Below are 26,694 nucleotides of genomic sequence, written 5' to 3'. Positions count from 1 at the left end.
AAACTCCTAACCTATAACAGGAAGGCACTATTACATGTTTGAGAGCAAACGTTTCCTTTGCTCTCCCAGCTAAAGTTAAGACTAATTGTCGTGACTACAGAGCACAGAAGCTAACAAACAGAATGGGTCTCACAGCCTTCAGGCTGGAGATGGGCATCAATTCCCCAAGAGTGGGAAGATTAAAAAAAATAAAAAGTTTTACACAGTGAGAAAGAAAAAGATTCCTTAGGATGGCCAACAGCAAGCTCAAGCAAGGAATGAAGAAAATGGATCAGCAATATGTAGATACTGATACAAATTATAAACCACTAGAGTTCACCTGAGGATGATCTGATGTTTTAGAGCAAGCGTTCTGCAATTAAACCTTAAGTAAAACCACAAGATCCACTGATTTTAATAAACTCCAGTATGTTTATAATTGCATAAGGCCTTCCCCCACCTCTCAAAGTGTACAAAGTGCAAAGAAACTAAAGACAAGCAGAACAACATGCAATGTTGTATGTGCAATGTGTAAGAAAACAACTTTCATTCAAAGCACACCAAAAAGCCAATGTGGCAAAGCAACAGGGGTTACTGAATCTGATTAACTGAGTGCACTCCATGAATATTTAATACCTAATGTTCTTCCAAAACAGATGCATTTCTCTATTCATCAAATATACAGGTATTAAAAAAAATTACTGTCATGTAAATCAAGATGAATATAAAATGGTAGCGAGACCAACTTCTCAATCAGTATTTTAATAGCAATAGCAAGAGCATCTGAAATGAAGAAAAGCATTCATTAATAACACTTGCTAAAAGTAGAAAATATTTTCACCCCTAGTGAAAGAAATACCTTTCCATTTAGAAAGTCAGCACTTGATAAACTTCCCTCAAAAAGATAAATGAATTACAGATACAGAGGAAATTAAACCAAAAATAAAACAGAGAGATGACACCAAACAGCTGCAAGGTTTTCGTATTTCTCTCTGCTCAATGCTTAAGCTTCTCTCCATTGCAAAAAATCCATATATTCTCTTACTATATATGTATATATATATATTTTTGGCCTAGCCAAAAGAAATGCAGTTTTCATCCCAAAATTACCAGCAGAGCTTGCTAAAAAGTCCATCTACAACATTTTGTGACAACTGCCATCCTTTTCATATTCTTCTTTGTGCAAATACTAAGGGAAAAAGTAGCGCAGTTCAAATAGCAAACATCTCACAGATGTGTTCAACAACAGCTTCTGGGAAAAAGGAGAATGCATTTCCATTCCTGTGGTCAACAGTGAAGCCTCTGTCATCAGCCACGCAGGCGCTGTTGGTGCCTGTAACGCTGCTGCCAGAAAGGAAAGCTTGTTGGTGTGTGCTGTGTGCCATGGGAAAACAGCACGTACACAACCGATCCAGAGATGAAACCTTTGAAAAAGTGACTGTATGAATCTGAGCTCAGGGCAGTTCAATTCTTTCCTGCAGTTTAGTAACTGTACAGACCTATGCATTCAGGTCAGCGGTTAACTTATGCCTTATGTGAGAAGATCTTGAGAGCAGCCCTGTGGAGAAGGACCTGGTGGTCCTGCTGGACGAGAAGCTGGACGTGAGCCAGCAGTGTGCACTTGCAGCCCAGAACGCCAACTGTGTTCTGGGCTGCGTTAAAACAGGGGTGGCCAGCAGGGAGAGGGAGGCGATTGTCCCCATCTACTCGGCTCTTGTGAGGCCCCATCTGCAGGACTGCATCCCAGTACAGGAAGGATGTGGAGATCTCAGCCTGGTCTGGTGGTTAGTGACCCTGCACACAGTAGGGGGGTTGAAACTGGATGATCATTGTGGTCCTTTTCAACCCGGGCCATTCTATGATTTTATGTCCTAAGAGAGATTGTTGCTATTTTAAACAAAAAAAGCTCTTTTAGTGAAATTAATAACATTAATCAATTAATTAATAATAAACAAATTCATTTTTCTAGTGATGTTGGGTAGTTTTAGGAAGTCTTAATTGGAACGTAGTACACATGCTAAGTCTAAGTGATTGCATCTGTAAAGTAACTGTCACCATTCTAAATTGAATATAACACAGGTGACAGCATTGGGAGCACTCCCTGGCTTTGAAAAAAACTGCCTCAGAGGATACAGAATGAATTAATAAGAAAGGGATTAGCATTGGTTCTTGGTTAATCTCAGTCAGTTCTGACTTCGGGAGCTCTGAGGCTGCTCAGCATTACAAGCTCTCTTTGTAGCTCTCCAGTCAGAAAATCCACTTACCTGAAGCAAAGGGATGGAGAATCTAAGTGTAAAAACAGCTTAACAAACTGCTGCAGGACGCCACTTAGGGCAGCACCCCAGCTTCCAGCAAGGAGGACCCTCTAAGTCCTTTAAACCACAGAACGCGTGCTGGAATACTGCTACGTATCAGAAAACAGTAACTTCCAGCATATGCTGATATTATTTCACTTCACGTATTTTCTCTGAGGTAGAAAGCAGTAAGCTGACCAACAACAGAACCAAAGCAGAACAGCTCTGTGAACACACGTTCTACCAAATCCGCCAGCCTCGTGCTAAGCACCCCCAAACCAGCCGCACAGCAGGGCTGACCACCTGCACGGACCTGCGGGGGGCTGGCACTTATCGCACCCTCCTCAGCGAGAGGGGAAAGAGCAGGGAAGCAGATGCGGGCCGCTCCGTGCCGGGTTAGCGTTTAGAAGAACAGCTTTTAGCAGCCCGGAGTCACAGTGCCCGCGCTAGGAAGGCGGCACGGCTCGTTCCAAGCTCCCACCCGCGCTACACGGCCGAGCCCGGCGCAGGCGCGGCGCTGGCGCAGGCGCGGCGGGAGGAAAGGAAGGAAGAGCGGAACGAACGGCGGGGCTGCGGCCGGGCCGGCGCTGCGCAGCCCGCGGGAGCGCCAGGTGGGGACGCGGCGGGACGGTCGGTGCTGGGGGCGGCGCGGGGAGGCGGCCGGCCGCTCCCGGGGGGTGGATCGGAGCGCTCCTCGCGTCGGGCCGCCGCCAACCCGGGCCCCGCCGCCGGAGGCAGCCGCTCCCGAGGTCCTGGATGCTCCGTAGGGCCGCGGAGGTGGGGCGAGGGCTGGCGGAGGGGAACGAAGCGGCCGGGTCCGGCCGTACCGCGGCTGCCCTGAAACGGAACGGGATGGGCGGTGAGAGCGGGAGGCTGCTGCCGCTCGGCCTCTGCGGGAGCCGCTTCCAGAAAGATCGGCTGCACAGCGCTGGGTGATGGAGCCGAGGGGAATCGACAGCCACAGCCTCAATTTTCTGTTCCCTTCTTTCCTTGAGCAGACCGTCGCTCGGGCCGGCTGAGTTCTAAAGCAGAAAGAGCCCCTTCTACAATGATGAATGCTGACATGGACGGTATAAGTTCTTAATGTTCTTCTTCTTCACTGTTATTTTTTCTACCTAGTATAATTCCCAGCTATTACATTAAAGCTCCTATGATTTATTGCAGCTGTTGAGGCTGAGAATCAGGTGGAATTAGAAGAGAAAACACGGCTTATTAATCAAGTTTTGGAACTGCAGCACACACTTGAAGGTTAGCAGTTCGGCACTCAGATTTTTCCTAAGCACGATGTAAGTGAAAGAGGAGAACCTCACTGTCCTGTGCTGTCCTAGGCTGACAGTGCTGTTGGGTAGAAGTACATCACTTACGCAGCTGAAAGGATACAAACAAGGCTTCAGAAACAGTAGTGATGTCAGCTTCTTCTTCCCCTCTTCTGTAATGCAGTGTTTGCTCACGACACACAACAGGCTGAAGGGGTGATACATTTAACTTCCCAGGATCCTTAGCTGACCTACATCTTCGTTTCCAAATAGTTGAGCTGCAGTAACTTAATTCCAAGAGTCAGTGAAAGAACACAGATTAACAGCATAATACAGGGAAAGTAGATTTGAAATACTTTCTGTACCACCTACTGTGGTACTCCCAGGTTTTATCTAAAGCAATACCTTAAAGCAGTGTTTCCCACATTAAGAAAAACCCAGATGGTCTGATGTAGAATATATTCATTATTGTATGCACGTGTCTAATTTCTTTTTTTTTTTCTTACAATGTCACCTTCACAGATCTCTCAGCACGAGTAGATGCTGTTAAGGAAGAAAACTTGAAACTGAAATCAGAAAACCAAGTTCTTGGACAGTATATAGAAAATCTGATGTCAGCATCTAGTGTTTTCCAAACCACTGACACAAAAAGCAAAAGGAAGTAGGGGTTGGCTCACAAGCGATGTCATTGTATTGCTGCTGTCTTTTTTGTTTTAATTGGCATAGGCTACATGAGCTAAAATTATCTTAGTTTGTGGCTTCACTGGATACCTGAAGATTATTAACTTCAGTGATAAGCAGAATTAAGAACATTATCATGAACAGGAGATGCAAGTTTGTATATTAAGCAATGTGCAATTATAGTGTAGAGACTTACTAGACTTTCATATTTGTATTAAAAATGAGCATATCTTGTTAAGAATGGGATTCAGTTTGTCAAGTTAAACAAACATGTCTTGTTGGCTTTCTTAGAGGTCTTGGTGTTCTTGACTAGAAAAATGATAGTTATAAAATGATGTTGAAAACTTACTTGGTAAAAATATTCAAAGGCTAATTGCATCACCTTTTTCACCTCAACTGTTGATAGATTACTGTTTAGTACCGTTCACATCTCTGCAAAACAGCTTTAAACAGAAGCCTATATACCAGTTAGGAATTTTTGTAAAGCAGTAACAGTCTGATATAATTTGTACAGTTTGCATGCAGGAAAACAACAAAGTTTTTTGGAAAGGGTTAAGTTAAAGTGAACAAGGATACGTAACTTGCATCAGGGAAATATCAAATGGATGCAATATTAATGTGTATCATTTATAAGATCTACGCTTCAAACTATTTTAACTTCCTTTCCTTAAAGAAAGGTCAGGTTCTGTGTTGTAACACACTATCCAACCAAACTCACCCAAAACCTGAGTAATAAGTTTGACAAACAGAAAGCCAGCAGTGTTCTTCCTCATGCTCATTGTGAACAGGATGGAGTAGTGAGAAGCTGAGAACAAGTCCTTCCTTGCCACCTTTTTACTTTCCTCCTGAAGTGCCAAACTTGTCCTTGCTTCAGGCCTTACAGCAGCTGTTTACCTGCCACAGGGCCAGAGCTTGTGAAGTACCTCTAGAGACATAGCACAAAACCATCCAAAACAGAAGAGGCTGTTGTCAGTCAGATCTGGGCTGCAACGAGCAATGCCTGGTGTCAAGGTGTCCTGTTTTAGTTTACTGGATTGGCTTTGTTAGAAGGAACTCAGCCCAGATTCTGGGTGCCAGCACTTCCCCTAGAAAGGCTACATCTAGCATAATCGGTATTAGAGAAGAGCAGGTGCTGAAATACAAACAGCACTGTTAATTTTAGCTTGGTACCATTAGGTCTGTTTCATCTTGCCATATAGCAGCATGGATTTCTCATGGATGTCACCTAAAACTGAGATCTGTCTCTTTAGTAATGAAGTCATTTTACTTTACCTTTTAACAAAAGGGAACTACTAGTGTAAGCTTCTCTTTCTGTTTTGCTGTGATAGATTGTGTAAAGTAAAGCTGGAGGAAATGAATGAGTGGATGTCATGGCAGAAAAAATCCATCTCAAAACACAAGATCCTTGGCAGCTAAGCACTGCTATTCCTCATCTGTAAGCTGTTATTGTGAGATCTCCCATTTCTCTCTATTTAAAATGACTGTAAAGCACTCACTGGAACCTCAGCAGAGTTAAAATGACTAAAAACAAAGCACTAATATTTTGTGGCTTGAAGGTTGTTTACAAAGTCTGTGTCAAGAAAGGAGATGACCAAAAGTCTCACCCACCAAGGCACACGTGGCTGATACTGTTTGTGTCATAGGGTCCTATGAGCAGCTAGCGTTACTATTAAACATCTCTGGATTGCTTTGTCACATTGCTGTCTGAGATTTTGAATACATGCAGAAATGTCTAGCGGGAAGACACACACCTCACCAAGCATCTGACTTCTAAAATCTGCACTACAGCCATTCTAGCTTTCAGGCCATGTCACTGCACATCTCCACCCACACTGTGGGAGACATCCACAAACACCAAGTAGTAACACAGCATGCACTTAATAGACTTGAGCAGTTCTGAGATCTAGTAATCTCAAAATCATGGTTGTGTATTGTAAGATTGGATAGTGATATTTTATCCATCACTCTGCATATAGTAGTCACTTAATCTATATACCATTTTTCATCCCATTACTGCGGCCTTCATTTAACTTATGAGCATTTTAAAGATGTTGTATTTCTGACTTTACACTAAATAAAAACTTCTGATTTGTCTCAGTTTGGTTTAACATCTATAAAGCCTAAAACGGATCGCTATTGTCTTTACTGCTTCTACATAGTTAAGTGTCTGAAAGACTGGATGTAATTATCAAGTGTTGGGATTAGAAGTGGGTTAATTACTGTTTTCAGTAAGCTCTGAGACTGACTCACGTGGTATTTTCACCTGTGAATCTTAGCATACTCTTCTGTGTAAGCTACAAGAAATAAGACAGACTTGGCAGACTGCATCCTGTGTTCTCAATGCTAAGTCCTGCCAATCTCCACATGGGTTGATTTTAAGAGATGGATGATGTTACCTTCATCTACACACGTACCTAGCTCTACATTAGACAGAAACCAGAATTCTTATTTTGTCCTACCTTTATTATCATGGAAGCCAATGGAGGAGGAAATTGTGAGATCACACCCTTCCACGACCCCCTCTGGTCCTGCCTAGCCTCACCAGAACATTCATACACAAATCAGCTACACAGAGGAGCTACAGAAGGAAATCACAATGTTAGAAGTATCAACAGCAGGGTTCCCTTTTTGCCTCATTTTTTTTCCCCTCATCTAGAGCCTCAAATCCTCTAAGCTCTCATCTTTCTCCCCTAATTCCTAGCACAGACTAAATCCAATAAACTGATGTTTTTATCTGCAGGTTCCAGGTAATGATAGTCATTAAGTCAGTATGAAAAGTGAGACTGGTCTTACAAAGTTAGTACCATTGCATACAGCACCTAAGCTATGGCCTCTTCAGGCAATTCTACCTGGTAAATAAGGAGTTGTTTATTACAAAGTGAGGTGCAAGCAAAGATGCTGATGGTGCATAAATCAAGACCTTAAGGAAACCCTAAAGAAATAAAGGTTAGCACCCACTATAAAGCTGACTGATCCCTTAAGTAACTCTACCATTGCCAATAAATGTGTGCTGATCTACCAAATAAATACATGATCAACTCAAAAGCCCACACTTAAACACTGTAACAATTCCAAAGGACTTTTACTAGACTCAGACTGGATTCAGTCACAGCACTGAAATGCTCCCAAAAAGCTACAGTGATCAGCAATCCAAACTCATCTCATTGCCCAGGTTCCTTCTGTTGTTTGCAGAACACCTCATTGGTAACAGCTATCTGTTATTGCAAAGTCTCGGGGTAAAGGGGGAAATCAGGAGTCATTACTTATTAGCTCACGGACCCTAAAGGGGATCAAATGGTTGCACTTAACATTTCTCACTGTGGCCTCTCCCTGTATTTCTCCACACAGAACAGAATGCAGTACTCTTTGACTTCAATATAAATACCTGCGCAGGCTGGCTTCTTCAGAAGAGACAGCTAAAAATTGTTACCAACTTCCTATTAAGTAATAGCAGACCAAGGAAAACAACAAAATCTTCGTAGACTTAAAAGTGTTTATAAGTAAACTAACAGATTTCCTTGGCAAAAAGTTCTTTATGAATTAACAAACTTCTAAATGGTTTTAGCCTATGCCTTGCTTTTCCTAGCAGTTTACAACTCACTCATATTCAAGGCAGCTGCCAAGCAGGAGCAGGATTCCAAAAGCTGCAGTTTTGTTGGTTTGTTTTGATACACAGTTGAACTTCAGCAGTTTCTCTTACGATATGCAGTTTATTTAAACTATATTAAAAGAAAGCCCAGGTACTCACATCTGTAAAAAAAAAATCCATCAAAAATTCTTATCTATATTAATCAATCTCATGTTAAACAATAATTATTAAATATTTTTAATACACATTGTACACTCAGCAAATATTCTATAAACAAAATCTATGCCGTTTTGGCTCGGAACACGAGAGCTATAAAAGTTTGAAAAAATCTATATATCACTTCTGTAGATTTGATATCTGCATTCAAAAGCAAAATAAGTCACGTCAGTTAACCACTTCTCTGAGTATTTCATTTTAAACTATCTCTTAAAAATAATTACTATAACCCATGTTTAAAGTGAACAGGTGACCAGTCTGTAACAGTATCAACTAAAAGAAATAATTTACAAGAAAAATTGTCGCTAGCACTAAATGATCATACAAAAACAATTATTGCATTTAGCTCTGCACAGAAAAAAATACCTTTTCTCTCAACAACGTGAACTGTATATGCTTCACCTATACTGCAACTCTTTTAGTTCAAATGTGTAAACAGCTGATTTTGTGCTAGAGCTGCAAAAATATTTATTCATGTTCTTATAAATATTCAAAGTAACATTTATCATTTCTAACTCATATTGGTTTCTAAGAATCTTCAAATCTTAAGAATCTGCTTTGTGAAATCAGTTGGCCAACTCGCAGCTTCACTTTTATTCTAAGTGTGAAACATTAGGTAACTCCTCACAGATAGTATTTCTTGTTAAAAAAAAAAGGGCATCAAGGAAGGTTGGGAAGGTTAAAAGAGGTTAAGAGATTCAAGAGAGAATAAGTAGCAACGAGTCCCGTTTTTCCCTTCACATCTCAGGAACCTGCATGCTGTCAGGCCCATTGCAGTGGCATGTCATAAGTTAGTACTGTTTACAGCTAGAAATACTAGCTGCAAAGAACTCAGTCCTTTTGTACTCTTCTTTTGCGCACTGACTTCAGCGGACCATCCCCAGAGCCTGCAGTTTCATCAGCTACTGTCATCTGAAGGAAGAAAATAAATCAGCATTCACATTCTTAAGCAATGTGCATTTAATCCTCCAAACTTAAGTTATTTATTCCTCCCTACCCCCAAATCATATTATCACTCAATACAATACTTAAATGATAGATTTTTTTCCCTGCAATATCACACTAATGATAAACAAGGTAATGTATAAACATGATTTTACAAGGGGAAAAGGTTTTAAATTGAGGGAGGGAAGATTTAGGTTGGATGTCAGGGGGAAGTTTTTTTTTTTTACAGAGAGAGTAGTGAGGTGCTGGAACAGGCTGCCCAGAGAGGTTGTGGATGCCCCGTCCCTGGAGGTGTTCAAGGCCAGACTGGATGGAGCCCTGGACAGCCTGGTCTGGTATTAGAGATGGAGGTTTGAAGTGCTGCCTGTGGCAGGGGGAGGTTGGAGCTTCATGATCCTTGAGGTCCCTTCCAACCCAGGCCACTCTATGATTTTATGATAAACAAAGTGAGTAAAAGGCTTTTCCTTCTGAATTCAGAAGAAGGATAGCACATCTAAACTAACATCAGAAATTTGATTATTCCCCATTTACTCACTAGTTTAAAAGCAATGTCTTTTAATTAATTTAGCAAATTCCTTCAAGTGTACATTATACTAATTTTCATTTTCACTTCTTAAGCAAGAAGCATTTAAAACATTGTTACTTCCTGTCTTGGAGAGCTACATACAGAACAGACTGCTCTTAAATCAGCTGTCTGTTCTTCTCACTTGAGAAGCACTCGGCTTACTGAGGCTCCATTCCCAGACAACGCCTCGTTTCTCACTTTTCTGCATTTCCTAATGGAAGCACCTGATTCAGAAGGCATAGTTCCCAGAAGGTGGCACTACTGGCATGAGAACATGGCATGCATGCAATCTCCTAAGTAGGTCACTAGCTTTGTCATGTCAGAAACTCAGACACTCTGAAAATAGGTAAGAGCAAGACGTAACCTCTCCATATCCCATAACACAGTATCAGTCATATGTTCAGCTCTTGTTACTACTTTCACAAATAAAGGGTTAATGGGTTTATCAGACACTGCATTCTAAGGCAAATGTACAAGAACAAGCTTGATACAAAAAGGAGAATCTAGAAAGGGGTAATCAGTGACGAATTTCTGTTAAAGCAGTGTGAACTCATAGAAGATACAGTTTCACAGAGGAAACTCACCTCATCTTCTGAGCCAGATTTATTTGACTTATCGCCTTCTTCCTGACTTCCACCTGCAACTTTGTTTTCTTCATCATCAATATCTTCCCCATATTTACTCTCATCTTCTGCAGGAGAAATTAGTTTTACTTTGTGAACAGAACTACATTAGAAATACACTACAGTCACACACTAGTAAGATTTTCCTAGCCAATTTCTGTTCTGGAATGAACTGTTTGTTTATAATAATATATAAGCTAAATAAAGCAGAGCTACCTTCTACCTTATCAGTGAAGTTGTAGTTTACTGTAGTTTAGTGTATTAAAATAAAGAGAGTAGTGAATGCATAAATACTCTTAGTCTACTTCCTGATCATCAGACAGGTTACCCTTCTGGGGTATCTCTCTCTATTCCATGCATTCTGTGAAGAAAACCATGCTCCCAAGCTGTTTTTGTTTCCACTTTGGGCCTCAGAACTTACAAGCTTGCGCTCCCATGACTGCGTTTTAGGTATCTATGTTCAGTATAAGGATTCAGACCCAGCAATCACACCATGACGTATTAAATAAAGTTACTTAAGCTTGACAAGTCTTTTACTTCAAACTGCAATCTTGAAGTGAGAATTTCTATGAATTGATTATCTATTGCAAACATTTCTATCAAAGAGTAAACAAGAAACGACATCCGTATCTGGCAGAAAGGAAATAAGAAGACAACTGCAAAGATTAACTACCCAAACATCGCTTAGTTCTACTCCTGCCACATGATGCCTCATAACCACTGCTTCACCACACAAATACTAGGATTTTAACACTTAAGCTCAGTAAAGCCCAAACAAAAGCATACAGACACCAAAAACCTTTGTCCACAATATACTAATAAACTGAGCCAAGCAATTCAGCACAATTGGTTGAAGTCTTGAGAGTTTTCCCAGCTGTAAGCATACCTCATGCGTATCTACATTTATCTGTCTCAACTACTGCTATCAAAAGGAGAACTATGCCCACAAAGCTGGAGGTCACAGTTTAAGAGAAATGTAGACAAAAGATTTGTTTTAAAAATAAACCCTTATGAGTAAAGCATGGCAAAAGTGTTCAAAACCTTTGCTCAGATTCTGATCAAGAAAACTAAGTCCTAAGACAGTGCCATTCAAGATGCCAGCAATTCGTGCTCACTGGAGCCAAAGAAATCCACAAGTGTTTCTGAAACTTGCCACTGTGCCACACTTCTAAACTTCACACAATAAGATACGACTCTGAAGTCATCCAGTGCTTCACAGTTCAAAGCCCATTGCCTTCAACTCCAGAAAACAAAGTAGATAATGACTATGAAGGAGCTGCAGGAATGATTAGGATCCAAAGGATTAGTGGAAAATACTGATGACTACAGATACCGTGTTGAGAAATCGCACAGGCAACTCAAATACACATCTGGCATCTACCTAATGTTCCACTGCTGGCAATGAGACAAACTAAAAAAGAGAAGAGAGATCATTTTCAAGTCCTAGCCCAAACTATTTCCTTTTCCATTACCTGAAGGTGGAGCCTCCCTCCCCATCTTATTTGTATCCTCTATAAACTCTGTCTCCTCCAGTTCTCTTCTCTCTGGAGCAGAGTCTTCTGTTTTCATACGATTATCTGTAATTTCAGATATGAAGAGGCAAAAGATAGATGGAAAGAGAGGGAAGATTTCAACCCACAAGTAAGTGTAAAAGGTAGCAGGAAAGCTAAGCAATTCTTTTCAAAGGAAGAAAAACGTCAGTCACGTGACAGCAAAGTATAATTTTTTCATCTTTGAAGCCTGGAGTGTATTTGAAAAGTTTAGAAGAGTCATACAAAAAGCTACCTACGTTGATTTTGCTCTGCATTTAGTTTAGTAACCAGAGGTGAAGGTATAAAATGGAGCCTAATTTTGAAATATCAGGAACAGCTGGTTAAAAAAAAAAGGTAGGGCAGATGAATTAAGTTTGGTGTAACAAAGCATTATGCCCAAGTACTCAATTCTCTGAGGATGGGAACACTGATGCAAAGTCAGATGTTAATTCATAGAGCCAAAAACCATCAACTCTTGTGGCCTTTGGTGCAGAAATAAACAGAAATGACAAAGTTCTGGTCAGCAATACAAGATGATGTCACTACTAAAGAAACAGCATTCATGTTTGCTTAGTTTCTAACTTATGAGGCCAGCCATTTCCAACTTGCTTTGCTCTTACAGAGCAAAATAAGAGACAGAATCTCGCAGTATGAGGCAACAGATTTTCTCACAGGAGTCAAAACAATGCACTGTAAGTTACATGATTCTCTTTTCACTTGGAGGTGGAGGGAAATGGTATCACAGCATCAAAGCCAGAGCTGAGTAGTTCCACTTGTGTTTGATAAAGCAGTGCGAGATGCTTACGTTAATCTCTGAATGCCAAAGTGCATCTTAACCTACTGATCATTTGTTTCTCCCTTGGAACAGCAGAACAGATCTCTGCAGGTTAGCACTGCATTCCTAAAAAGAGGTATCAAACAAGCAACAGATTTCAGTATTTCAAATCCACTGTATTTTCAGACTTGAACAAGAGTTATTAAAACCAACGGGTTTTGGTAGTTCAGGGTATGATGCTCCCACAGAGGAATAAGTCAAGAGTTATGTTAAAGACTTAAAGCTATTCCAGAAACATTTTAAAGACAACATGATTGTAACCACTAGAGATACAGATAATTGAACCATCCAAAGAGCATTCAATATATGAGATATTTAGGAAGCAGAAAATATGTTTGTGAACATAAGACTTGTAACAATTTATCAAATTGAAGGAATACTAAAGAGAACCCTATTTTTTTCTTGTATTTATCAAAACACTATGGCACACCAATTGCTAAAAAGATAAAGAAGGTTCAGAGGAAGGCAGATTTGGCATACTCTAAGATAACTGGCTGCAATTATTGCAGTACAGTCCGTGACTTAGTTCTTTCCATGCTTTTACATTGATCCAACTATGAAGTGACACACTCTTACCATCTTCACCAATATCTTCGTTTTCTTTATCTTCTAAATCTATTTCATCATCTTCTAACTCTCCTCTTCCTTGTTTTACTTCTCCCTTTGTAAATGGCACAGATATATCTGGTTTTTTTAAGTCAAAATCTTCATCTGTTTTCTAAAACAAATTAGAAATCAGTTTAAGTAAACTCAGATTAAGTCTTAAACACAACACTCACTAGAAGCTAACTAATACCAAAGGCACAGTAAAAGAGCATACTGTTGCACAAATACTAGGAGTTTTAAATAAAGTATTAAGAATGACAGAAGAAGAAAAATGCCTTAAAAATTTCTCTAACCTTTGCTGGCCAGCAGAACAACACACATAGACCAACAGGCAGAGCTAGAGTCAAGATATAAAGAACCCAGAGCCATGGATGGTCTTCCGCAGCAGTCACCAGTTGACTAAACATTCCGGGCTACATTAAAAAAAAAATTGCATTTTTAATCACTCTCACTTAGGTAAGCTTATAAATATGTATACATTTTAACCCTTATGCTGCCTAAAGAAAACCCTTTGAGTTTGAGCAACCTCATGCTTTCCACTCTCCCCAGCTATTTTGCTCTTTCCCCATGCAGTGCTAACTTAACTGATAAGAACCTCCAAGGAGCAGCCAGCCACCTGAAGAGCAACATCTTGCTCCATCTGTACTACCACTTTGCCCCCTCCAACAGCCAATTAATCAGGCAGTCAGCTGTCTTCCAGCCCAGTTCTCACTCACATAGGCAAGTCCTGGTTCAGTTAGACTCTGGAAAGGGCACATCAGCAACCAAGGTAGAAAGCTACAGAGGCAGTGGAGCGAAGAGACTTCAGGATTACCTTTTGCTATTGTGTGTACAGATACAGATGCAACTCCAGACATAGAAACAAATACTTGAAATGAGGAAGGCTGTGAAATGAATTGGCTTTCCTAAACTGCATAGTCTGTTGCTACTTTCTCATCCTTTCTGTGATAAACAGCACCTGCTAGAGACTGACCATACTTACACAGCCAGTCCATCATTTCTTTCCCATACCCACGTCTGCTTTCATTCCCTACAGTAAATACAGGACTGTTAGAACAAACCACTTGTGAAAGAGGAACAGGCTTCCTAAAAAGATGATGCCTTATGCCTGTCAATATTCAAGAGACAATTTCAACAATGCCACTTTAAATCTTGTATAGCCCTAAAGAAGTCAAACAGCCATACTCTGAATAATCTTGGAATGGTTCATTCCAACTGAAGTACTCTCTCTCAACTGCAGTCAGTAAAAACAGCCACTAGAGGGGCTCATGTTCCCATCTATTCAGACAAATTCATGCTATGACATAGGGAAGAGATTAAAAAAAAATCTGACTGGCCAACTGCACTAAGCAAAATGTGGATGTACAGAAACAGAAGAACAGATGCAGCTCCAGAAAAGTACACATATTATTGTCAGAGTTGCATAACACAGATCCAAACAGCCAGAGACCTAGATTTATTAAACATAAAAAATAATTACTATTAACCACTTTTTATGATAGGGGAGCACATCTAAAGCACATATTAAAAGGAGTTAGCCAAAAGTGACAAGTTTTAAGTATATAAAGAGGTCTGGGTGCAAATAGCTTCCATTTGCTGACAGGTACTGAATTCTAGTACAACCATTAACAGTGCAAGACATATCAACTACAATGAAATCTTGCTACATTTCTTGTAAGATGCTTAAGTAAAATGTTGTAACCTTTTAATTTCCCATATTGATCTGGAAAAGCTGTATGCTAAACTAGGAAAAGAACGTCATAGCTATTCTGTAAGATTATCAATCACAGAATAATTATATTATAGAAAGTTGTTCCAACAGAACTCCTTCCTTACTACTTCTGCCTACCAAGAATATAATAAAATTGATACCTCATTAGCACTTGCTACTAATTTCTTCAAGCCCCAACCATCTGCTGCCCAACGATCGGCTACTTCTTTTTCTGAACATATTATGAAGTTATCAAAGTAGATATCAGATGTCATAGACCAGAGTTCTAAACCAACAGCACTGATAGGTGTCATCTCAAACGGGTGAGGATCTTCAAAATAGTCTGGGTTAGGTATTTTTCGAGGGCTCCAGATTCCCTGTTATGGGGAAAGAAAAACCTGTAACAACATTATCGATACCTCAAAAATAAATGCAAAAAATGAACAAACAAACCAAAACACAACTAATAGAATACATTTTAATGCAATTAAGACTTTCTGACTATTTTAAGTACATGATTTAAAAAGCAAACAGGCAGCCTCTGAATTTCAGGAAAACAGAACTGGAAATAACCTATAGAATTTTGGCAGGTAGGTCTCAGAATTCTGGCTTAGAGCAGACAGATTTCTCTTAAATTCAACCCTTTTTCCTCCATATTGGGTTATAGCAGTAAGTGACTGTATCAGGTTCAATATGAAGGGTGATTTTAAATAATCACCTACGATACTGCTAGTACCTGATAATTAGGATTAACTATCATAGGTGCTTTCCATTTCCCTTTATACTTGGGGTTGTTCTTCATGGGACGCACCCACAGTCCACAACCAGGTGCGGTGGCACACTTCGGATTGGGGACCTGAGGGGCTTCCCACTCCCCATCCATTTCTTCATCCCTACAGAAAGAAAGGTAAAATAACCGATTTCAGGTTGGTCTGATGGGAACACTAACATTCAGTATAACATTGATCCAAACACACTTTGCTGTAACAACCTCAGAATTTAAAGTTCTATGGGCTGATCTAACTGCAATGTGCATTTTTCAGAGTACTGAATGCTTTAAGGCCACACATTCATACCATGGTTAAATGTAATCGCACTCCTACATCTGCAGGCACCTTGCAACATTTCCCCATACCATACTTCAGGACTACTACATGACTTCAAGCATCAGTTTCAACAGCTTTGCTGCTTATCCCTGCGGTAAGTTCTTTCAAATAGCTCCATGCTGTTTACAGCTCTTCAGAATACAAGGCAATTATTGACATTTGCATATTTTTCTACAAGTAGCCTCATAAATCAACAAGTAGTTGGCCACGGTTGTTGTGATCCAACTCAATACGTTAAAGATAGTGAGATTTGGGTTAAATTCTCATCAGCTCACAGTTTGCCAGAAAATAAGTGGACTTATCTACAAAACACATTAACAGACCCTCATATACCTAGTTCTTACCAGTCCTTTGGCTTTTTTGCTCTGGGGTCTGGAACATACTGTGGTTCATACTCAAGCCATCCTTCAGGCTTAACAGCATCAAGATCTTCTATTTTGGAAGGCTCATCTTCATCCCTTCAATTACAGACTACTGTTAGAAAATACATCAGTTTGACTCTGAACCAATGTTCTGTTAAGAGGACCTAAGTGGTATGGAAGGGATAATACTCAAGGGCACATTATTTGTGAAACATCCCAACTGTTGAGAGCAAGAAAAACAACAAAATAAAGCCAGGCAAATATTATAAAACAATAACATGCATGTAAGATGTGGTTTTTTTTGTTTTTTTTTTTAACAGATGAAGCTTTCTCCTTACCAGTCATCTGGTTTGACAGCGTTGGGATCAGGTATTTTTTGTCTCTCATCCCAATCGTCAGGTTTCTTATCAGCAGGATCATCTATTTCTTTAGGAGGGTTTACTGGAGGAACCATATCCTCAAGAAGACTTCCCTTACTGATGACTGATTGGTCGATAAACATTTCAAACGTATCATCTGGTTTTAGCACTAAATTGAAAAAAATTGTATTGAAGAAATAAGGAAGTATTGACTTTACAAATTAATTTACCTCCAACCAAAGCCACATATATGATATGCTTAGACTTAGTCAAATAACAGCCAACAGAACCTTCCAAGCAGAACAGGAGACATTCAGGTACTAGACCCAGACACGATAGCCAAGTCATCATTTGTGGATTTCACAACCTGGAAAAGGTAACCTTCTGAATCCAAATATATATAACAAATTTGTCAAAAAAAAAAAACAAACACCAAAACTACCACTTGGTCAAAATTCTGCTGCTTTGCCTTCTTCCTCCCTGCACTACCAAAGAGAAACCTTTGCCTCCAAAAGCATCTCAGCTATCAAATTATAATTCCACCTTTGGAAGCATGAAAAAAGGATAACTGTGTAAATATCACAGTTGGAAGATCATGCAAGCAGTATTTTCTTTCAGACTCCAGACTCTGACAGCTTCTTTCTCAGTTGTCCGACTGTGAATACAGAATCACAGAACAGCCAGGGTTGGAAGGGACCTCCACATTTAATACCAGGCCAGGCTGCCCAGGGCCCCATCCAATCTGGCCTTGAACACCTCCAGGGACGGGGCATCCACAGCCTCTCTGGGCAGCCTTTTCCAGCACCTCACCACTCTCTCTGTAAAGAACTTCCCCCTGACATCCAACCTAAATCTCCCCTCCCTCAACTTAAAACCATTTCCCCTTGTCCTGCAGTTATCTGCCCTTTCAAAGAGTTGATTCCCCTCCTGTTTGTAGGCTCCCTTTAGGTACTGAAAGGCTGCAATGAGGTCACCCCGCAGCCTTCTTTTCTCCAGGCTGAACAAGCCCAGCTCCCTCAGCCTGTCTTTGTAGGAGAGGTGCTCCAGCCCTCTGATCATCTTTGTGGCCCTCCTCTGGACCCTCTTCAACAGCTGTCTTTCTTGTACTGGGGGCTCCAGACCAACATTATTTTCAAGTTTTAAAAATATTTTAGCAAGTGCAAGTACCTGATAAGCAAGGGTCACAGAATCCAGCAGTGTCAGACTCCACAATTGTTGAGACACTGGACTGAAATCCACTTCTAATAACCAGTGAATACATTCTAGTGCTTAACAAGTATATTTAAAAGCCCGTTTAACACAACCAAGATTACTAATTTGAAGTAAGTACTCCTCCAGTTTTATGATGATATGTGATAGAAACTCAAGTAACAGTGTTATACCAACAGTTTGGTACTACCTAATTAACATCTTGCAGCCTACATTTCATAATTTATTAAAACAAATACAAAAGACTACCCCCCCCCCATATCATTTTACACACAATAACTGATTTTTCAACTTATGTTGAAAAACACAAAATCATTAGAAGTCACAAACCTGTACAGAGGTCTTGCTGACCATTTGTTGCAGAATAAGTGCAATTTGAGTTGAAGTACCTTTAATCATTATCTCTAATGAATGGCCCTAATACAGGAACATATACATTCCTTTTTATATACACTCCTTTATCATGACAACAGAGTTTGGGAAGGATGTTTGCCACACAAACTAAAAGCAGCCCAAACTCATTTATCTTCAGTGAAAGCAGGAACGTATCTGTTCACACACATGATGCTCTGCAGATGCAGGCATCAACGATAACCCAACATGTGGAGGAGAGCAGTGTTCAATATGCTGTAGGAGAGCTCACTGACTTACTGTCAACTCCAATGCCTCCCTATAAGATTGGACTTTTTCTTAAAATATTTTTATCATAGTATGTACTCAAAGTATTAAATCACTTCTTCAGGTTAAAGGCTGGCCAAAGCTGGAATGGTTTCTCATGTAATTGAACATTAAACAGAATTATTTCAAAGCCACTTATGTGCTGCAGTTAAGCTCACTCATTAAATAACTTAAGGCCAAATCATTAAGCAATCAGCTCCAGACTTAACAATAACAAAAAGAGTAAGACATAAAGCTTCAGTAGAGATAAACTTTTTTTTTTTTTAAATCTTATTTCTAATTCAGACTTGTAAAAACTAAACAATACCAAGAGTGTACAGATGTGTCTTCTTGTCCAAATAGAATTTCTTTAGGTCCACATCAGGACGTTTTGCATGTTTTTCATCGTATTCTCCAGTTTTAGGATTCTTATGCCTGATGATGAAGTGTAGTTTGTAATCTTCCCCACATTTATCTGGTCCAAACATAATAGTATAAGGTGTTTTGTCAAAGAATAATTCCTGTGAAAGTAAAAAAAAAGTGTGTGTCAAACTGTACATTTTATCAAGTCATTTGGAGTACTGCTTGCCCATGTTACTGTGGCAATATACAACATGGTTACCTTCTTCTAAGAGGTGTTTGATGTGGCCTCAATTCTAACACTGAAAACTGGCAGGGTAAATCATGAAAAGAATTTAACAGCTTTTGTAAGAATTTAACAGCCTAACTACAGAGATCACTGAAGCCTCTTCAGACAAGATGAATGGGCTTACTAACTTTAACATTAAGTGGAAATGCCTGCCACATCAAAACATCCAAACATGCTCTTCTGTATACGTTACACTAAAAGATGGAAGAGAACCAGTTTCTGTTCTTCACAGCCATTTATATTTCAATAAAGATGAAAAGCAAGGCATTATTATCCATTGTTTCAGTGCTGCTTTCTTGCTCCACGTAAGTAATAATAAGCAATTCTTAAAATACCAGATTCAGTTTTCTTCCAACTATACTGCATTCAGCTGCTGTGAAATTTCAGTTGTTTGTTTGTTTTTTTAAACTATTTATATGATTTTCCTATTTGGAATACACAGTACAATCTATGTTTTTAAGCAACTTCTTGAAGGAAGCCCACTTGATTTCTGCAAGTCACCTTCCCTCAAGATACATCCTATAGTAGATGTGTTGTTTGAGATGGGTCTGTGCTTTTATTTATTTATTCTTAAATATACTCAATCCTCAATGAAACAATCAACAGCAAATGTAAAGGAGCATACCAAATCCAAGTCATCCGTACTGGAGAGAAGTTTAATATATGCACCACCACAGTCAATGCCTCCTTGAAAATTCACTTCATATCTAGGCAAAGAGCAAATTAAAAAAAAAAATCCTCATATCAGACAAATACAAATAAACTTCGTATCTGCAGTTCTACTTACAAACACATTACAGTCATGTATAAGTTGCCTGATTTTTTTTTTATTAAGCGCTACTGTCAAAATATTCCAACGTGACTAAAAGGTTTTTAGTTGCCACACAAACCAATACATCAGCCAAAAAAAGCCACAGTAGCAATTGCTACAGTTGGGAACAGCAATAAGAAAAGTTTCAAACTCGTGCTGACCCAGAGGTTGGTGGCCCTGCCTGTGGCAGGAGGTTGGAAGCTGATGATCATTGGGGTCCCTTCCAACCCAGGCCTTTCTGTGATTCTACCAAAGTGAGGCAGAAACCAGAAAGAGTTATAGGAATTTGGTTCTCTCTTTGGAACTGCCCATACAGCACGCTGGATTTAGCACAAGGGATCCAAATCGTTGTAGTTGAGTTACACAGAAATACCCTGCAAGTGTAAAAGCAGCATACTCAAATCACAAGTTAAATCTTTTTCATTTAAAAGTTAATTCATTTTCAATCTTAAAGTATTTTATAAAATAGTAACTCACATTCAAATTCTTGAAATACTTTGGACATAAACTTCTTACACTTGAACTACAATCTTACTTGCTTATTTTCTTTCATACTTACAGCCCTGGTAGCTCTGGCTGTGTCAGTCTGTGCTATGTGAAAGGATTTACATGACTTTATTGATTCAAAGATCTGAAGCATGGTAAATATCAAGCACAGATTGAGGGAATACTTACTGAACAATCAAAGGCTTTTTATCAAAAATAAATGCCTTTGTTAGCATAGCTGATATTGCATGATGCTTTGCAGCTGATTTTAACACCAATCCTTTGTCTCCAGGTACCGTGTTTTCTTTCAGCTCTTCTACTTCCCATCTTCCTAAAAGAAACAAACGAACACCAACATGCAATCTTTGGGAAAACAAAAACAGTATGTTGATGAAAGACATTATAGCCTAGTGGCAAAGAGAAGTAAAGAGTTCACAGCATATAAGACTAATTGCCAAAGTAGAGAAGAAGTCTTGACATTTGATGTCAAAGTTAGAAGTTTAATAACAGTCATCCAGTAGAGCACTGATAATTCTCCTTCAGATACAAGTGATTATACAGGACCACCCTACACTTCCCCAAGCTCTGCAGCACTACAACACAAAAAGAATGTTCACAGAGCACAAATTTGATGCTCACATCTTGCTATCAAATCATCAATACAGCATTTCAACCAGTACTTCCATCACAACAATTAGAAACCACTAGAATCCCAATTCACAGTAAAGATAATAAAATAAACATCTCCAGGTCAGCAGATTTAAGATCAATCTAACCTAGCGTTTTGGCTCAGACAACAAGGAGAGAAGGAAGCTTAAGGAAAAAAAACTGAAAGCAATACAGCCAGAAGTTACAACAACAACAAATGACAAGCTTCTGCTTTCAAGTAGGTTTTTACAGCATAATGGGCATACAGCATGAAGGAGAGGTATTTCCCACAAAGCAACAGAACATTAGAACCCATGCAGTCAAAGTAAACATTAAAAACCACTTACCATCGTATTTAGCAATGTTGTCATCTGTGTCTTCTTTCTTGGCTTTAGACAACACCCAGCTAAAACAAGAAGTGTACAAGTCACTTAACTATCTCTGCAAGGTTGTGCTAGTTAACATGCACAGGACAAACAGATTAAGCTTCTACCAAGTGAACTTGTGACATGGATTTCAATGGTCAGCATCATGGAACCTGGTGTAATTTAAAGAATGCAAACAGAATATTTGCAACAAGTTTCATACAACACTCATTTTGAAACACTTCCGAAGAATCTAAATGAATGTATAATTATAACTTGAAATAAACATTTACTTCAAATAAGCTTGGGTTTTAGCTGTGAGCTGAGGCTGACAGAATTTAAGACTATGGGCATGTAACATCAAAAAAAAAAAAAAATACATGAATAGCAATGTCAAGATAACTCATCTTTACAATCATGCAATGTCTGTCAAGGCCTGGTCTCCAAAGAGCTACTCTATTCTGACACAATTTCATAGAATCATAGAATGGCCTGGGTTGAAAAGGACCACAATGATCATCTAGTTCCAACCCCCTGCTCTGTGCAGGGTCACCAACCACCAGACCAGGCTGCCCAGAGCCACATCCAGCCTGGCCTTGAATGCCTCCAGGGATGGGGCATCCACAGCCTCCTTGGGCAACCTGTTCCAGTGTGTCACCACCCTCTGTGTGAAAAACTTCCTCCTAATATCTAACCTAACTCCCCCCTGTCTCCATTTAAAACCATTCTCCCTCAGTTCTCCCATTTTTCCTCTGTTTTAAGAAAAGAAAGGCAACATGCTGATTACTTTCTTGTATCTTAGTTTCATACACTCTGACAGCACAAAAATTGCAGTACTTTAATTGCTCCTAGCAAGGAATGAAATCCAGCAGTAGCCTTCAGCATCACTTACGTGTTATTCTATGGTAATTAGGTACAACTCAAGCAAAAAGGCAAAACATTGTATTCTACAGCTTCAAATAATAGATTTAGTGGGAAAACAATACTCTCAGAGATCTCACAAAGCTAAGGATTGAGATAAATGGTATTTAAGCACTTAAGTTTTTGCATTTACCAATCGTGGTATACCAATAACATGTTTTGATTTGTCTTCAAAACCAAACACTTTTTCCACAACATTATCAAAGCTTCCATCATAAAACAAAGTACTCTAACAGCTGATCATACCAGCTCCTACTAAAGACATTTCTACTGAGAAATTCCTAGCAGGTAAATGAATAGAAAGTCCTGCTGCTGTAAGTTAAATTGCTGAAATTACAAGTTTAGGATGTTAAGTTACAGCTTACCCGCTCAATCCTCCATCAAAGGTTTCTGCAAAATAAACATCTCCAGTAGGCTTAGGAGTCTGGTACGTCACCTAAAAGACATTTACAGATACGTGCCCTAACATAACTACAGTTTTTCAACAGGAATACACTACCAGATGCTATTATATTTATCAATGCTATAAAGAGCTAAAGTACCATAGTCAAGAGGATGGAGCCAGGCTCTTTTCAGTGTAACCCAGTGATGTGACAAGGGGCAAAGCACCAAGAGAAACACAGGAAATTCCATACAAATTCTGTACGTTGAGGGTGACAGAGCCCTGCAACAGGCTACCCATAGAGCTTGTGGAGTCTCCTTCTCTGGAGGTAGTCAAGACCCACCCGGATGCTTTCCTGTGCAACCTGCTGTAGGGAACCTGCTCTAGCAGTTGGATTAAATGATCTCCAGAGGACTCCTATGGTTCTGTAATTGTACATCCATAAGTAGCCCATGCAGACAGAACACCACTGTTGCATTTAAGGGAATAAAACATGCTTCTTCACAACCCCACCTCATTTCTAAGGTTAGGGCATGCGCCCCTCTACCACTGAACTACTTCCTATCTGCCAAGTATCTGTGTGACATGGAGATCAACATCAAGACTCTGGACAAGGGCTTTTAAGGCAACAGTCTGCCCACATCATTCCAACACCCTGTTAATGATGGCAGAAGAGGCTGCTAGGTTGGTTTTAGACTCACTTTCAGAAATCAGAAAAAAACCTTTCCTGAGATCTCTGAAAACTAATTGGTGGTCCTCCTAGTACACACAGTAAGGAGCTCAAATGCATGCCAGCTTACCGTTAGTTTCCCCATCTGTTTTTTATGCCCTAACAGCTTAACATATTTAAGTCTGAAACTTCAGAAAGTTACAGACACCAGCGTAAAAGCACAGTCACAGTTAAAAAAACAACTGTGGTCAAAGCTCCTAACTGTTACATGTCTCATACACATATAAGAATACAGAACATTTACTCAGCTTGCAACAGTTCTCTGCTTCCTCCCTGTTTCTTTACAAGTTTTTCCTTCTTTTCTTTTCCTACCTACCTGGCACATCACAACTGGGCTACACAGTTAAAAAAAAAAAAAAAAAGGAAAAACAAATCTATGAATATTGCCCAAATCTATTACCAACTATAGCTAAACAAACACAGAAATACTCTCTGGAAATAAATAATGGCTGTATTTTACCATGTGAATGACAAAAACAAACAGACAAACAAGGAATTGATCTCATTTAAAAATATCAACAAGACAAAGCTGCTTTCTTCTCTAGTAATGACACAAGGCTACAAGGTGTGTTATCAAGGAGGGCTTCAGATAAAAGGTTCCATACCTAGATTGAAGGACTAGCAAGAACTTCTTCAATACTATCCACTGCAGGTAGGAGATCCAGTCTTGCACTTCAGCATAGCAGGGTCATTAAATCATACACAATGACTGAAAAAACCTCAGTCTGGTGCATTTGACACCCACTGAATTGACAGCTGTATGTTAACTTGCTCTTTTTGAAGTCATTTGTGTACCAATTTGTCTCTTAGTGTAACCACGTAACTTAAAATTACACAAGCTTTAATTAAAGACATCTCAAACCTTACCCCTAAGGAAGATTCTTCTTTGTCAATATCAGCTTGTTGAGACTCTTGGTCAAAGTCCTCCACTTCAACATCCGCACCCAGAATTTCTCCGTCTTCAATTTCTGCAGTTACTGAGCTAATTATCAGGAGACCCAAACACAGCCAGTCCCACTGGGAATGCATTCTGGTCATCTGAAGAACTGAAAGATTTAAATTTTAAGCGTTGTTGTGGGACTATAATCACCACTAGCTCAATTTTAGTCCAGGACTTTACCTACAAGAGAAGTAACATTAAAACCATAAGAAATAAGGAACGTGAAGCATTCACAACTTCCTGTTCTTTTAGCCACCGCTGCTCACACTTAGTATTCTGCTACTGAGATGCTTTCTGTGCCTCACAGAGCAGCCACCCTTGTAAGATAGAGCAAAGTTCTTCAGCAATTGTTTATTTATTATAAATATCACAGCAAGTTGAGACAGCAATTTGATCTGGAAACCAGAGCACCTTTTTTTCCTCTCTGGCTTTATCAGATCCACCAAGCAATGCAAACATTGGAAGCAAAATGATAATTCTTTCACGCTCAATTTATCAAGCTGCTAGTTCCACTGAGCAATACAAACAGAGATCAGTACCAAGGCGAAACAAACAAAACACACACATCCCTGTATGCCTGTCCAAAAAGAAAACTTATTCATTTTATTCCCTATTCCTGCTAAGATCTGTTCACTTCATATTGCCTGTACCAATTATATCTACAGCCCAAAGTAAGCTGTTCTACACACCGGTGCCAAGCCAACATGCCAACTACATCCTAAAAGCTTCACTCCTTGGGACGGACGTATAGTTTTGGGGAAAGTACATTAAATTATGTTACCATTCTTTTTTTCCCCCCTCTATTCTATGCTATTCTATGCTATTCTTTGACTCTGATGCTTTCCTCTCTTGTCCCAAACATCACCTTTACATCTTTTCGTTTCTGTGAACTTCTTCAGCGCCACCAAGTTACAATGCAAAACCTTTAAACGAAGCCTAATCACTTCTGGTCTCCAAACTGTGTGCAAATAATAATTCAATGGATCCTGAAGATGAATTTACATGTAAAGAGCTATGAAAACCACACCTTTAAGTTTAAGCTGTTTTTGCATAGCTTGGTCACTCTTTCCCATGGGAACATGGGTACCTACAGCACATCCACGTACCAGAAGAGACCTATGAGGCAGCAGCACCGCTGTGAGACAAGCCCTTGGGAACAGCAACGGCACCGCAACACCAGCACAACGTTACACCTCAAGGAATAACACACCTCTGCTCGCGAGACACACACAAGACAGCAGCACAACGGGAAAAACAGACAGAAGGAACGTTCTGAGTGCAAGGACACGGCTCCCGACGGGGGCAGGCTGGACGGGCCCTTCCCAGCTCAACTCCACGCCCCCCTCCTCCCCGTAAGCACAGAGCCACGGGCTCCGCTGTGCCCACGATTCCCGCCGCGCTGCCCCTCACGTAACGGCCGGCGCCCCGCAGCCCCGCCCGCCTTCCCCTCATGGCCGCCGCTCCCCCCGCCCCAGTTACAAAACAGGCGACGCACGGCGCGCCGGCCTGACGCCGGCATCCAATCCCCGCGGGGCGAGAGGCGGCCGCCCCGCGCAGCCCCGTCCCCGCGGCGGAGCGGATTACCAGCGGCGAGATCCCCTCTGCGCCCCGCCGGCGCTTAGCACGGATCCCGCTGCCGGTGCAGCTTTAGCCGCGCACGCGCCGGCGGAGCGCAGGGCGGCGGGCGCTGAGGAGCAGGTGCTCGCGCCGCTCCGCCCCGGCCAATCCGCGCGCGAATCACGACCTGCACGAGCTCCGCCGGAGGGAGGGATGGGGGCGGGCAGCCGGCTGCGCCAATCGCCGCTCGGCCCGCGGCGGGCTCTGCGCTGCCCCTGGGCTTCGCCGCGGCGACGGCGATGGGCGCTGCGGGGCGGCGGGCTGTGGGCTGCGTGGCTGCGGGAACCGAGCGTCCCGTCCGCTGCTTTCTGTGTGCTTGAATGCTGTGTCTTGCATGAGGAAAAATTATTAAAGGAATAGCACATTCCATTCAGTTAGACTCGAAGTTGAAAGCAACGTGATTGTTTTTGTTTTTTTTTCCAGTCAAACATTACCATCATGGTTACTGGGAATTTAACTTATCACTGGAGTTCACAGAACAACAGAATGGCCTGGGTTGGAATGCACCTCAAGGACCATGAATCCCCAACCCCCTGCCACATGCAGGGCCACCAACCTCCACATTTAATGCTAGACCAGGCTGCCCAGGGCCCCAGCCAACCTGGCCTTGAACACCTCCA

General features: G+C 40.6%; 2 protein-coding genes across 11 annotated transcripts; one reads left to right on the top strand and one right to left on the bottom strand.

Moving 5' to 3' along the window:
* Positions 1–2,746: 2,746 nt before the first annotated feature.
* On the top strand, positions 2,747–6,336 carry SCOC (short coiled-coil protein). Of its 2 annotated transcripts, XM_031588815.2 has the most exons (4): positions 2,747–2,884; positions 3,272–3,343; positions 3,438–3,521; positions 4,052–6,336. In XM_031588815.2, exons 2-4 carry the CDS (start codon positions 3,322–3,324, stop codon positions 4,192–4,194), a joined length of 249 nt encoding a protein of 82 aa, XP_031444675.1. In that variant the 5' UTR covers positions 2,747–2,884; positions 3,272–3,321; the 3' UTR covers positions 4,195–6,336. The 2 variants fall into 2 exon arrangements, with proteins under 2 accessions (XP_031444675.1, XP_089994770.1); XM_090138644.1 differs by lacking the exon at positions 3,438–3,521.
* A 1,354-nt stretch (positions 6,337–7,690) lies between these two features.
* On the bottom strand, positions 7,691–26,168 carry CLGN (calmegin). Of its 9 annotated transcripts, XM_031588814.2 has the most exons (17): positions 26,042–26,161; positions 25,564–25,669; positions 24,385–24,563; positions 22,771–22,841; positions 21,467–21,525; positions 20,661–20,802; positions 19,800–19,881; positions 18,854–19,046; positions 16,639–16,828; positions 16,283–16,396; positions 15,569–15,725; positions 14,994–15,209; positions 13,415–13,534; positions 13,092–13,233; positions 11,621–11,725; positions 10,110–10,216; positions 7,691–8,927 (listed from the first exon to the last, which is right to left on the bottom strand). In XM_031588814.2, exons 3-17 carry the CDS (start codon positions 24,553–24,555, stop codon positions 8,847–8,849), a joined length of 1,950 nt encoding a protein of 649 aa, XP_031444674.2. In that variant the 5' UTR covers positions 24,556–24,563; positions 25,564–25,669; positions 26,042–26,161; the 3' UTR covers positions 7,691–8,846. The 9 variants fall into 9 exon arrangements, with proteins under 9 accessions (XP_031444674.2, XP_089994763.1, XP_089994764.1 ...); XM_090138637.1 differs by lacking the exon at positions 25,564–25,669 and having other exon boundaries at positions 24,385–24,637; positions 26,042–26,162; XM_090138638.1 differs by lacking the exons at positions 25,564–25,669; positions 26,042–26,161 and adding an exon at positions 25,953–25,977.
* Positions 26,169–26,694: the final 526 nt, after the last annotated feature.

The sequence above is a fragment of the Phasianus colchicus genome, chromosome 4 (assembly GCF_987193195.1).
Source record: "Phasianus colchicus chromosome 4, bPhaCol1.hap1.1, whole genome shotgun sequence".
Lineage (NCBI taxonomy): Eukaryota > Metazoa > Chordata > Aves > Galliformes > Phasianidae > Phasianus > Phasianus colchicus.
The sequence above is the reverse complement of the archived record's forward strand: the minus strand, read 5'-3'. Positions and strand labels throughout refer to the sequence as shown.

Coding starts and splice junctions, on each gene's coding strand:
- SCOC (XM_031588815.2), top strand. CDS start 3,322: ATGATGAATGCTGACATGGACG. Junction 3,344..3,437: donor GATGAATGCTGACATGGACG/GTATAAGTTCTT, acceptor GATTTATTGCAG/CTGTTGAGGCTGAGAATCAG. Junction 3,522..4,051: donor ACTGCAGCACACACTTGAAG/GTTAGCAGTTCG, acceptor TCACCTTCACAG/ATCTCTCAGCACGAGTAGAT.
- CLGN (XM_031588813.2), bottom strand. CDS start 24,555: ATGACCAGAATGCATTCCCAGTGGGACTGGCTGTGTTTGGGTCTCCTG. Junction 20,803..21,466: donor CAACATTGCTAAATACGATG/GTAAGTGGTTTT, acceptor TGTTTCTTTTAG/GAAGATGGGAAGTAGAAGAG. Junction 15,210..15,568: donor TAGTTAATCCTAATTATCAG/GTACTAGCAGTA, acceptor TCCCCATAACAG/GGAATCTGGAGCCCTCGAAA.